At 41.7% G+C, this 12,920-nt stretch overlaps 1 protein-coding gene across 2 annotated transcripts in view; it reads right to left on the reverse strand.

The window, feature by feature from the left end:
• The window catches only part of SEH1L (SEH1 like nucleoporin), a 118,089-nt gene that overhangs the window by 18,238 nt on the left and 86,931 nt on the right, over nucleotides 1–12,920 (reverse strand). For both annotated transcript variants that reach the window (XM_053714891.1, XM_053714892.1), the window contains exon 8: nucleotides 12,342–12,486. In XM_053714891.1, coding sequence (XP_053570866.1) covers nucleotides 12,342–12,486 — 145 coding nt within the window. The remainder of the gene's footprint in view (nucleotides 1–12,341; nucleotides 12,487–12,920) is intronic.

Below are 12,920 nucleotides of genomic sequence, written 5' to 3' on the forward strand. Positions count from 1 at the left end.
GCTGCCCAGGAGGTGAATATCCCACTAGTAATTGGAATGAAGTTGTGGACTCACCATTCCATAGGAGAGAAATTAATATTAATCAATAACTAACCATACTTGGATACACTAAGCTGAAAGTACAACTTGAAGAAGAAGTCTTAACACAGAGGAGAAATCAATGTGTAGTGTAATATATCTTTTCAATATCCTTAAAATGTAACGGTAAAACTTGAAAAAACATAATTTATGTAAGAACTTACCTGATAAATTCATTTCTTTCATATTAGCAAGAGTCCATGAGCTAGTGACGTATGGGATATACATTCCTACCAGGAGGGGCAAAGTTTCCCAAACCTTAAAATGCCTATAAATACACCCCTCACCACACCCACAATTCAGTTTAACGAATAGCCAAGAAGTGGGGTGATAAGAAAAAAGTGCGAAAGCATATAAAATAAGGAATTGGAATAATTGTGCTTTATACAAAAAAAACATAACCACCACAAAAAAGGGCGGGCCTCATGGACTCTTGCTAATATGAAAGAAATGAATTTATCAGGTAAGTTCTTACATAAATTATGTTTTCTTTCATGTAATTAGCAAGAGTCCATGAGCTAGTGACGTATGGGATAATGACTACCCAAGATGTGGATCTTTCCACACAAGAGTCACTAGAGAGGGAGGGATAAAATAAAGACAGCCAATTCCTGCTGAAAATAATCCACACCCAAAATAAAGTTTAATGAAAAACATAAGCAGAAGATTCAAACTGAAACCACTGCCTGAAGTACTTTTCTACCAAAAACTGCTTCAGAAGAAGAAAACACATCAAAATGGTAGAATTTAGAAAAAGTATGCAAAGAGGACCAAGTTGCTGCTTTGCAAACCTGATCAATCGAAGCTTCATTCCTAAACGCCCAGGAAGTAGAAACTTACCTAGTAGAATGAACTGTAAACCTTCGAGGTGGAATTTTACCCGACTCGACATAAGCATGATGAAAAAGATTTCAACCAAGATGCCAAAGAAATGGCAGAAGCTTTCTGGCCCTTTCTAGAACCGGAAAAGATGACAAATAGACTAGAAGTCTTTCGGAAAGACTTAGTAGCTTAAACATAATAATACAAAGCTCTAACAGCATCCAAAGAATGCAATGATTTCTCCTTAGAATTCATAGGATTAGGACATAATGAAGGAACCACAATTTATCTACTAAGGATGTTAGAATTCACAACCTTAGGTAAAAAATTCAAAGAAGTTCGCAGCACCGCCTTATCCTGATGAAAAATCAGAAAAGGAGACTCACAAGAAAGAGCAGATAATTCAGAGACTCTTCTGGCAGAAGAGATGGCCAAAAGAAACAAAACTTTCCAAGAAAGTAATATAACGACCAAAGAATGCATGGGTTCAAAAGGAGGAGCTTGAAAAGCCCCCAGAACCAAATTCAAACTCCAAAGAGGAGAAATTGACTTAATGACAGGTTTTATACGAACCAAAGCTTGTACAAAACAATGAAATATCAGGAAGATTAGCAATCCTTCTGTGAAAAAAGAACAGAAAGAGCAGAGATTTGTCCTTTCAAGGAACTTGCGGACAAACCTTTATCTAAACCATCCTGAAGAAACTGAAAAATTCTCGGTATTCAAAAAGAATGCCAAGAAAAAATGATGAGAAAGACACTAAGAAATATAAGTCTTCCAGACTCTATAATATATCTCTCTAGATACAGATTTACGAGCCTGTCATATAGTATTAATCACAGAGTCAGAGAAACCTTCTTTGACCAAGAATCAAGCGTTCAAACTCCATACCTTAAAATTTAAGGATTTGAGATCCTGATGGAAAAAAAGGACCTTGCGACAGAAAGTCTGGTCTTAATGTAAGAGTCCACAGCTGGCAAGAGGCCATCCAGACAAGATCCGCATACCAAAACCTGTGAGGCCATGCTGGAGCTACCAGCAGGACAAACGAGCATTCCTTTAGAATCTTGGAGAATACTCTTGGAAGAAGAACTAGAGGCGGAAAGATATAGGCAGGATGATACTTCCAAGGAAGTGATAATGTATCCACTGCTTCCGCCCGAGGATCCCGGGATCTGGACAGATACCAGGGAAGTTTCTTGTTTAGATGAGAAGCCATCAGATCTATTTCTGGGAGTTCCCACATTTGAACAATCTGGAGAAATACCTCTGGGTGAAGAGACCATTCGCCCGGATGCAACGTTTGGCGACTGAGATAATCCGCTTCCCAATTGTCTATACCTGGGATATGAACCGCAGAGATTAGACAGGAGCTGGATTCCGCCCATACCAGTATTCGAGATACTTCTTTCATAGCCAGAGGACTGTGAGTCCCTCCTTGATGATTGATGTATGCCACAGCTGTGACATTGTCTATCTGAAAACAAATGAACAACTCTCTCTTCAGAAGAGGCCAAGACTGAAGAGCTCTGAAAATTGCACGGAGTTCAAAATATTGATCGGTAATCTCACCTCCTGAGATTCCCAAACCCCTTGTGCCATCAGAGACCCCCACACAGCTCCCCAACCTGTAAGACTTGCATCTGTTGAGATTATAGTCCAGGTCGGAAGAACAAAGAAGCCCCCTGAACTAAACGATGGTGAACTGTCCACCATGTCAGAGAGTGTCGTATAATCGGTTTAAAGATATTAATTGAGATATCTGTGTAATCCCTGCACCACTGGTTCAGCATACAGAGCTGAAGAGGTCGCATGTGAAAACGAGCAAAGGAGATCGCATCCGATGCGGCAGTCCTAAGACCTAAAATTTCCATGCATAAGGCTACCAAAGGGAATGATTGTGACTGAAGGATTTGACAAGCTGATATCAATGTTAAACTTCTCTTATCTGACAAGGACAGAGTCATAGACACTGAATCTATCTGGAAACCTAAAAAGGTTACCCTTGTCTGAGGAAACAATGAACTGAATGGTAAATTGATCCTCCAACCATGATCTTGAAGAAACAACACAAGTCGATTTGTATGAGATTCTGCGAAAATGTGAAGACTGAGCAAGTACCAAGATATCGTCCAAATAAGGAAATACCAAAACCCTGTTCTCTGATTACAGACAGAAGGGCACCGAGAACCTTTGAAAAAAATTATTGGAGCTGACGCTAGGCCAAACGGTAGAGCCACAAAACTGGTAATGCTTGTCTAAAAAGAGAATCTCAGAAACTAAAAGGGATCTGGATGAATCGGAATATGCAGATATACATCCTGTAAATCTATTGTAGACATATAATGCCCCTGCTAAACAAAAGGCAGGATAGTCCTACAGTTACCATCTTGAATGTTGGTATCCTTACATAACGATTCAATATAGATAGATCCGGAACTGGTCTGAAGGAACTGACCTTCTTTGGTACAATGAAGAGATAGAATAAAACCCCAGCCCCTGTTCCAGAACTGGAACTGGCATAATTACTCCAGCCAACTCTAGATCTGAAACACATTTCAGAAATGCTGAGCCTTTGCTGTGTTTACTGGGACACGGGAAAGAAAAAAAAATCTCTTTGCAGGAGGCCTTAACTTGAAGCCAATTCTGTACCTTTCTGAAACAATGTTCTGAAACCAGAGATTGTGAACGGAATTGATCCAAATTTCCTTGAAGAAAACGTAAACTGCCCCATACCAGCTGAGCTGGAATGAGGGCCGCACCTTCATGGGTATTTAGGAGCTGGCTATAGGTTTCTATAAGGCTTGGACCTTAGATTTTTTATCCTTTGGTAAAAAAGTTCCCTTCCCTCCAGTAACAGTTGAGATAATAGAATCCAACTGAAAATCGAATAATTTATTACCCTGGAAAGAAAGGGAAAGCAAAGTTGACTAAGAAAACATATCAGCATTCCAAGTTTTAAGCCATAAAGCTTTTCTAGCTAAAATAGCTAGAGACATATACCTGACATCAACTCTAATGATATCAAAAGATGGTATCACAAATAAAATTATTAGCATGTTATAGAATAATAATAATGATATAAAATTATGATATGTTACTTGTTGCGCTAAAGCTTCTAACCAAAAAGTTGAAGCTGCAGCAACATCCGCTAAAAATATAGCAGGTCTAAGAAGATTACCTGAACATAAGTAAGCATTTCTTAGAAAGGATTCAATTTTCCTATCTAAAGGATCCTTAAATGAAGTACTATCTGCCATAGGAAAAGTAGTACGTTTAGCAGGAGTAGAGACAGCCCCATTAACCTTAGAGATTTTGTCCCAAAACTCTAATCTGTCAGATGGCAAAGGATATAATTGCTTAAACGTTTAGAAAGAGTAAATGAATTACCCAAATTATTCCATTCCCTGGAAATTACTTCAGAAATAGCATCAGGGAGAGAAAACACTTCTGGAATAACTACAGGAGATTTAAAAAACCTTATTTAAACGTTTAGATTTAGTATCAAGAGGACCAGAATCCTCTATTGCTAATGCAATTAATACTTCTTTAAGTAAAGAATGAATAAATTCCATCTTGAACAAATACAAAGATTTATCAGCATCAACCTCTGAGACAGAAACCTCTGAACCAGAAGAACCATTATCAGTATCAGAATGATGATGTTCATTTAAAAATTCATCTGAAAAAAGAGAAGTTTTAAAAGACTTTTATGTATACTAGAAGGAGAAATAACAGACATAGCCTTCTTAATGGATTTAAAAAATAAAATCTCTTATGTTATCAGGAACACTCTGAAAATTAGATGTTGACGGAACAGCAACAGGTAATGTAACAGTACTAAAGGAAATTTTATCTGCATTAATAAGTTTGTCATGATATGCAATACAAACAACAGCTGGAGAAACAGATACCAAAAGTTTATAGCAGATACACTTAGCTTGGTAGCTCCAGCACTGGGCAGCGATTTTCCTGAAGTATCTTCTGACTCAGTTGCAACGTGGAACATCTTGCAATATGTAAAAGAAAAAACAACATATAAAGCAAAATTGATCAAATTCCTTAAATGACAGTTTCAGGAATGGGAAAAAAATGCCAGTGAACAAGCTTCTAGCAACCAGAAGCAATAAATAATGAGACTTAAATAATGTGGAGACAAAAATGACGCCCATATTTTTTAGCGCCAAAAAAGACGCCCACATTATTTGGCGCCTAAATGCTTTTGGCGCCAAAAATGACGCCACATCCGGAACGCTTACACTTTTGACGCAAAAAAACGTCAAAAAATGACGCAACTTCCAGCGACACGTATGACGCCGGAAACAGAAAAAAAAATTGGCGGCAAAAAAGTCCGCGCCAAGAATGACGCAATAAAATGAAGCATTTTCAGCCCCCGCGAGCCTAACAGCCCACAGGGAAAAGTCAAATTTTTTAAGGTAAGAAAAAATGATTGAAACAAATGCATTTATCCCAAGTATGAAACTGACTGTCTGAAAATAAGGAATGTTGAACATTCTGAGTCAAGGCAAATAAATGTTTGAATACATATATTTAGAACTTTATAAAAAAGTGCCTAACCATAGCTTAGAGTGTCACAGAAAATAAGCTTACTTACTTACCCCAGGACACTCATCTACATGTTGTAGAAAGCCAAACCAGTACTGAAAAGAAAATCAGCAGAGGTAATGGTATATATATAAGAGTATATCGTCGATCTGAAAAGGGAGGTAAGAGATGAATCTCTACGACCGATAACAGAGAACCTATGAAATAGACCCCGTAGAAGGAGATCATTGCATTCAAATAGGCAATACTCTCCTCACATCCCTCTGACATTCACTGCACGCTGAGAGGAAAACCGGGCTCCAACCTGCTGCGGAGCGCATATCGACGTAGAATCTAGCACAAACTTACTTCACCACCTCCATAGGAGGCAAAGTTTGTAAAACTGAATTGTGGGTGTGGTGAGGGGTGTATTTATAGGCATTTTAAGGTTTGGGAAACTTTGCCCCTCCTGGTAGGAATGTATATCCCATACGTCACTAGCTCATTGACTCTTGCTAATTACATGAAAGAAAAATACATTACACTACGTTCATTTCTCCTCTGTGTTAAGACATTATTTAAAAGTTGTACTTTAAACTTAGTGTATCCAAGTATATTATGTATGGTCTCTAAAACACCAGATTAGAATAAAGGATATTACAAAAGTGTAGTTAGTTATTTTTTTTAGCAAAAAATAAATCACATTTGCTTATTCTCAGACTAAAAGCTCTAACGTTAGGCCAAACATCTTTAAATATATTTAATGGTGGTGTAGTGGGAAGGAGCATAGCTGCTTTAAATTATCTTTGTTTCTTGACTCTTTCTTTCCTTTTCTCTCATTGGCTAATACTTGCTATCTTAGACCAACCAACTACATCCAAAATGTTACACACTGGATTTATCTTACACACTGTTACTATTTCTTTATGCTACAAATTCACTCCTTTTCCACTAATATTTGTAATATTTTTTATTTTAACGTATAAATAAAAAAAACACAAACTATGGTATCAGAGTATATGCAACAACTTATTCAGTTTGTGTGAATTATGACAAAAGGAAAAACGTGACAATTTCATCAAAGGCCATTTTTATTTGCAATATTTAACACAGTGCCCTGAAGTGCATGTCAAGTTAGTGAAAACAAATAATTAGACCAAACAATTGAAAGGACATGAAACAAAAACATAAATTATGCTTACCTGATAATTTTATTTCCATCGTGGGAGGAGAGTCCACGGCTTCATTCATTACTTGTGGGATTTAAGAACCTGGCCACCAGGAGGAGGCAAAGACACCCCAGCCAAAGGCTTAAATACCTTCCCCCCCCCGCTTCCCTCAGTCATTCTGCCGAGGGAACAAGGAACAGCAGGAGAAATATCAGGGTATAAATGGTGCCAGAAGAATAAAAAACAAATTTTAGGCCCGCCCACAGGAGCCACAGGCAGGAGCCGTGGACTCTCCTCCCCACGATGGAAATAAAAATTATCAGGTATGCATAATTTATGTTTTCCATCTAAAGGGGAGGAGAGTCCACGGCTTCATTCATTACTTGTGGGAACAAATACCCAAGCTCTAGAGGACACTGAATGAAAAACGGGAGGGCAAAAAGAAGGCGGACCGTAATCTGAGGGCACCACACCTTTCTCCCAAAAACGTCAAATTTGTTAAATTTTGTAAAGGTATGTAAGGAGGATCAGGTAACAGCTCTAGTCGAATAAGCCGTGATCCTCTGAGGAGGCTTATGTTCCACCGTCTCATAAGCTAAGCGAATCTTGCTCCTCAACCAAAAGGACAAAGAAGTTGAAGAGGCTTTCTGCCCCTTGCGCTTCCCCGCATACACCACAAAAAGAGATGTCGATTGCCTGAAATGCTTTGTAGCCTGAAGATAAAAAACTTCAAGGCTCGAACCACGTCCAAATTGTGAAGTAACCTCTCCTTAGGAGAAAAGGGGTTAGGACACAAAGAAGGAACTAATATTTTCTGATTGATGTGATGGTTAGACACAACTTTGGGAAGAAATCCCAAATTAGTGCTAAGAACAGCCTTATCAGCGTGAAAGACCAAATAAGGAGGCTCAAGGCCGCCAGCTCAGAGACTCTGCGAGTCGATGCAATAGCCAACAGAAAGAGTACTTTCCAGGAAAGAATCTTAATGTCAATAGAGTGCATAGGTTCAAACGGAACCCTCTGCAACACCCTCTGAACCAAGTTCAAGCTCCAAGAAGGAGCGGAATGTCTAAAAACAGGCCTGATTCTAGACAGGCCTGAACAAAAGACTGAATATCCGAAAGCTCAGAAAGCCTCTTGTGCAACAAAACAGATAATGCCTAAATCTGTCCTTTCAAGGAACTGGTGGCAAGCCCCTTCTCCAGTCCATCCTGGAGAAAGGACAGAATCCTTGATACCTTAACCTTGTGCCAAGGATATCCATGCTTCTCACACCAGGACAAGCAAGTCCTCCACACCTTATGATAGATGCAACGAGTGACTGGCTTCCTGGCCTGAACGAGAGTTTCAATCACTCTCTCAGAAAACCCTCTCCTGGCCAAGACTAAGCGTTCAATCTCTACGCAGTCAGCATTTTGATGTTGAAAGGGACCCTGTATCAACAGATCCCTGCGACAGGGTAACCTCCATGGAGGAGAAGATGACATCCCCACCAGATCCGCAAACCAAGTCCTCCGCGGCCAAGACGGACCAATCAGAATAGCTAATGCTTGCTCCTGCTTGATGCGGGCCACTACACGAAGTAAAAGTGGCAACGATGGAAAAATGTAAACTAGGTTGAACCCTCAAGGCACCACTAAGGCATCAATCAGCTCTGCCTGTGGATCCCTGGACGACGACCCGAATCTAGGTAGCTTGCAATTGAGTCTGGACGCCAAGAGATTTATCTCCGGCGTCAACCATCTGTGACAAATCTCTGCAAACACCTCAGGATGGAGAGACCATTCCCCCGGATGGAAGGATTGCCTGCTGAGAAAATCCGCTTTCCAGTTGTCTACACCCGGAATGTGGATTGCTGAGAGCGAACAGCTATCCGAGAAACCTCCCTCATTGCTAAGGAGCTTCTCGTCCCCCCCTGATGGTTGATGTAAGCCACAGAGGTAATGTTGTCTGTCTGGAAACTGAACGACACCAGAGGAGGCCACACCTTCAGAGCATTGTAGATTGGTCGAAGTTCCAGAATATTGATCGAGAGGAGAGACTCCTCTCGAGACCACTTTCCCTGAGCCATCCTGGCACCCCAAACAGCTTCCCATCCTGCCAGACTCGCGTCCGTGGTCACAATCTCCCAGGATGGTCTCAGGAATGATGTCCCTTGGGACAGTTTTTACGGACGGATCCACCAAGAGAGGGAGTCCCTCTTCCGATCGTCCAGAGAAATTTGTTGGGATAGGTCTGTATGATCGCCGTTAAACTGTCAACGTGCACAACTGAAGAGGTCTTACATGGAACCTGGCGAATGGAATGATATCGATGCTGGACACCATGAGCCCGATCACCTACATACTCTGAGCCACTGAGGGACTGGAGGAGGACTGAAAGGCAAGACAGGTGGACGCAATCTCCCTGCGTCGCTGATCTGTGACAAATATCCTCATGGATACAGATTATCTATTATCGTTCCCAAGAACTCCACCTTGTTGCTGGGAATCAGGGAGCTCTTTCCCGAGTTTATCTTCCAACCGTGAGATTGGAGCAAAAGAAGAAGGGCCCTTGAGTGATCCTCTGCGAGACTGAACAACAGCGTCTGGACTAGGATGTAGTCCAGATAGGGCGCCACAGCAATGCCTCTGGATCTGGCTACTGAAAGTAGCGCCCCCAGAACCTTTGTGAAGACTTTCGTGGCCATCACCAGACCGAAGGGAAGGGCAACAAACTGGAAATGTTGGTCCAGAAACGCAAATCTCAGGAACCTGAAGTGATCCCTGTGGATTGGCACATGAAGGTAGGCATCCTTCAAATCTATTGTCGTCATGAACTACCCCTCCTGAACTAGGGGCAGAATAGATCTGATCGTTTATATTTTGAATGATGGAACAGCCAGAAATTTGTTAGGTCTCAAATCGGACGGAATGTGCCCTGCTTCTTTGGGACCACAAAAAGGTTTTTAATAGTGCTCTAAACCCCTTTCTGCTGGGAGTACTGGTACAATAACTCAGAGAGAAGAGAGATCCCTCACACAGTCTAGAAAGGCATCTCTCTTTTTTGGTCTGGAAGACAGATTTGACAGGAGGAATCTGCCCCTGGGCGGATGAGATCTGAACCCTATCTTGTATCCCTGGGCGATAACCTCCAGAACCAAAGGGTCCTGTTCTGCTTTGACTTATTCCAAGACTGAGCTGGCTTCCAAGTGCCCTTGGACTGATCCGCTTTCGCGGCGGGCTGCTGGTGTTAAGCCTTGTCCGCACGAAAGGGACGAAAAGTAGATGCCTTAGGCTTAGCCTTCTTATCCTGCGGTAGGAAAGCGCACTTGCCTCCCGTAACCGTGGATATGATCGAGTCCAATCCTGGACCGAACAGGATCGTTCCCTGAAAGAGAAGGGATAGCAGTCTAGACTTAGAGGTCATGTCCGACAGAGATTAGCACCAATATGTCGCAGCTCCGGCTACTGCAGCTACCGCCGCTGCCGGCTGAAAAACAAACCATGTGTGTTGAAAAATAATTCTTAACATGTTTTCTAACTTTTTATCCATAGGCTCTTTAAACGACGAATTATCCTCAAGAGGAATCGTTGCCCGCTTCGCGAGCGTAGAGATAGCACCATCCACCTTAAGACAGTCCCCCATAGCTCGAGCTGAGAGTCCGGGACGGGGGACAGCTTCTTATAAGAAGAACGGGAAAAGGAAGAACATAATCTCTCCCATTCATTCTTAATAATGTTAGCCATCTTAACAGGAACAGGGAAGGTCTAAGGCACCACCCTGTCCTCATATACTTTATCAAGCTTAGGAATCGAAGGTCCTTGGGTAGTTTCGGTTCCGGAACCTTGAGAGTAGCAAGCACTTGCTTCAGCAAAAATTTTCCATCCTAAACCTAAAGTCAGGCTCCTCTGAGTCTGAGCTTTAGATGACATAGACTACGACACGGAAGAAACATCCTTCAAAGAGTCGGAGTCGTCCTCGTCAGCGGATAATGTTTTCGAAATATCCATTGGAGTATATGACACCTGGGTCGGATCGTCATATTTATGGCACTAATCACCTTAGACACCACCGTTTGCAATTGATCCGCAAAATCTGGCAGCCAACGGATCACTCCAATATGAGAAATGGTCATGCCCTAGGGCGCGGCATGTGTAATCAGAGATGAATTTAGGGAATGTGGCTCACGGGACGGGGAACCCTCAGAGGTGGACAACTCAGTAGTACTAGACACCCTTTTCTTTCGAGATGTCGTGACTTTATCAAGGCATGCGGAACATAGTTGAGCAGGAAGATCTATCAGAACCTCTTCGCAATAAACACAAGTATGAGACTTTGTTAGAGAGGGAGTACCCTCTAACAAGTCAGAGTCCTCCATAGCTTGCGCCTTTAATACGGACTAGATATATATATAAAAAAAATGGCACCTTTATAACCTCCAATGACCGGGGCACTCACCACCTCCTATGACCCGAGCCACAGAAACTGTTTCGGCAACAGCCGGTCAAGCAGAGGAAGTCGAATAGGCCACACCCGGTCAGAAGGAATGCCTCGCAGGACCGCTCCTGCGCTAGGGAGAAAAACACGCCAAATTGGCTGCGCACATACTCCTGGAAATTAAACTAAAAGTCCACCCATTGCCAGAGCCTCATCTCACACATATCGCAGCAATGATACAAACAATATTATGTACAGAATCCCCCCCCTGTTCAATAAACCAGGGATATTAACACTTGATTCTATAAAGTTAAAAGTTATCACACTGTGACCCTGTCTTCTACGTTATCATTATGTGTATAAAAAAATGAAACAATCTTACCAGAATCTATGCCATGGAACAGGAACACGGCCTCTCAAGTGTGACAGTGTAGTAGCATGGACTTGAGTGTAGAAAGCAGGCAGCGAAACTCGTCAACGCTAATTGCTTATGGAGCTGTTAAAATGAGTTGGGATGGTTTTGCAGAAAGACTCTCCCTGCATCTCCAGACTTTAACTTTCACCCAAGCTATCACTGAGAGGCTGACAGGACTACTTAAAACTACAGTCCCATTCCGAAGAGTACTACCCTCCATAAGAGACTACTCCGAATCTTCCGACCCTTCTCTGCCAACCTCGTGTGATGAAAGGCAAAGAATGACTCGGGGGTGAGGGAAGTGGGGGAGGAATTTAAGCCTTTGGCTGGGGTGTCTTTGCATTCTACTGGTGGCAAGGTTCTTATTTCCCACAAGTAATCAATGAAGCCGTGGACTCTCCTCCCTTTTAGATGGAAAAATGAGTCTCATGATTTAGATACAATACAACATATAATTTAAAAAAAAACAAAAAAACATTCCAATTTACTTCTATAACCTAGTTTGCTTTATTCTCTTGACATCATTTGTTGAAAAGCATACAAAAGGTAGGCTCAGGAGCAGCAGTGCACTACTGGGAATTAGCTGCCGATTGGTGGCTGCACATTTATGCCTTTGCCGATTGGCTCGCCTGATGTGTTCAGCTAGCTTCCAGGAAAACCACTGCTACTACTCGAATAACAAGAGAATGAAGAAAATTTGATAAAAGCAGAAAATCAGAAACATTTTTAAAATTGTATGCTCTGTCTTACTCACAAAAGAAAACTTGGGGTTTTCATATCCCTTTAATGTAGATAAACATGCAATATTTGTTTAGCAAACGTGTGAATAATATGAGGAGAAAAACACACAATGGTTAACGCTAAGTCATTCTTCATTGAGTTGCACTCGTTACCTGCCAGAAGATCCATTTATAGAGTTTTGTAGACTTAGATTGGCTGATCCAAAGGAAGAAACAAAGAATCCTTGCTGAGTAGTGTTAACAGGGTTCCCGTCTCCTTTTAGAACACCAGTACACTTCCAATTATCCATGTAGTTTGCTAAAGAAACAATGCAGAGAAAAACAGAATTTATGTTTACCTGATAAATTACTTTCTCCAACGGTGTGTCCGGTCCACGGCGTCATCCTTACTTGTGGGATATTCTCTTCCCCAACAGGAAATGGCAAAGAGCCCAGCAAAGCTGGTCACATGATCCCTCCTAGGTTCCGCCTTCCCCAGTCATTCGACCGACGTAAAGGAGGAAAATTTGCATAGGAGAAACCATATGATACCGTGGTGACTGTAGTTAAAGAAAATAAATTATCAGACCTGATTAAAAAACCAGGGCGGGCCGTGGACCGGACACACCGTTGGAGAAAGTAATTTATCAGGTAAACATAAATTCTGTTTTCTCCAACATAGGTGTGTCCGGTCCACGGCGTCATCCTTACTTGTGGGAACCAATACCAAAGCTTTAGGACACGGATGAAGGG

This window comes from Bombina bombina, chromosome 5, assembly GCF_027579735.1.
Source record: "Bombina bombina isolate aBomBom1 chromosome 5, aBomBom1.pri, whole genome shotgun sequence".
NCBI classification, from domain to species: Eukaryota; Metazoa; Chordata; class Amphibia; order Anura; family Bombinatoridae; genus Bombina; species Bombina bombina.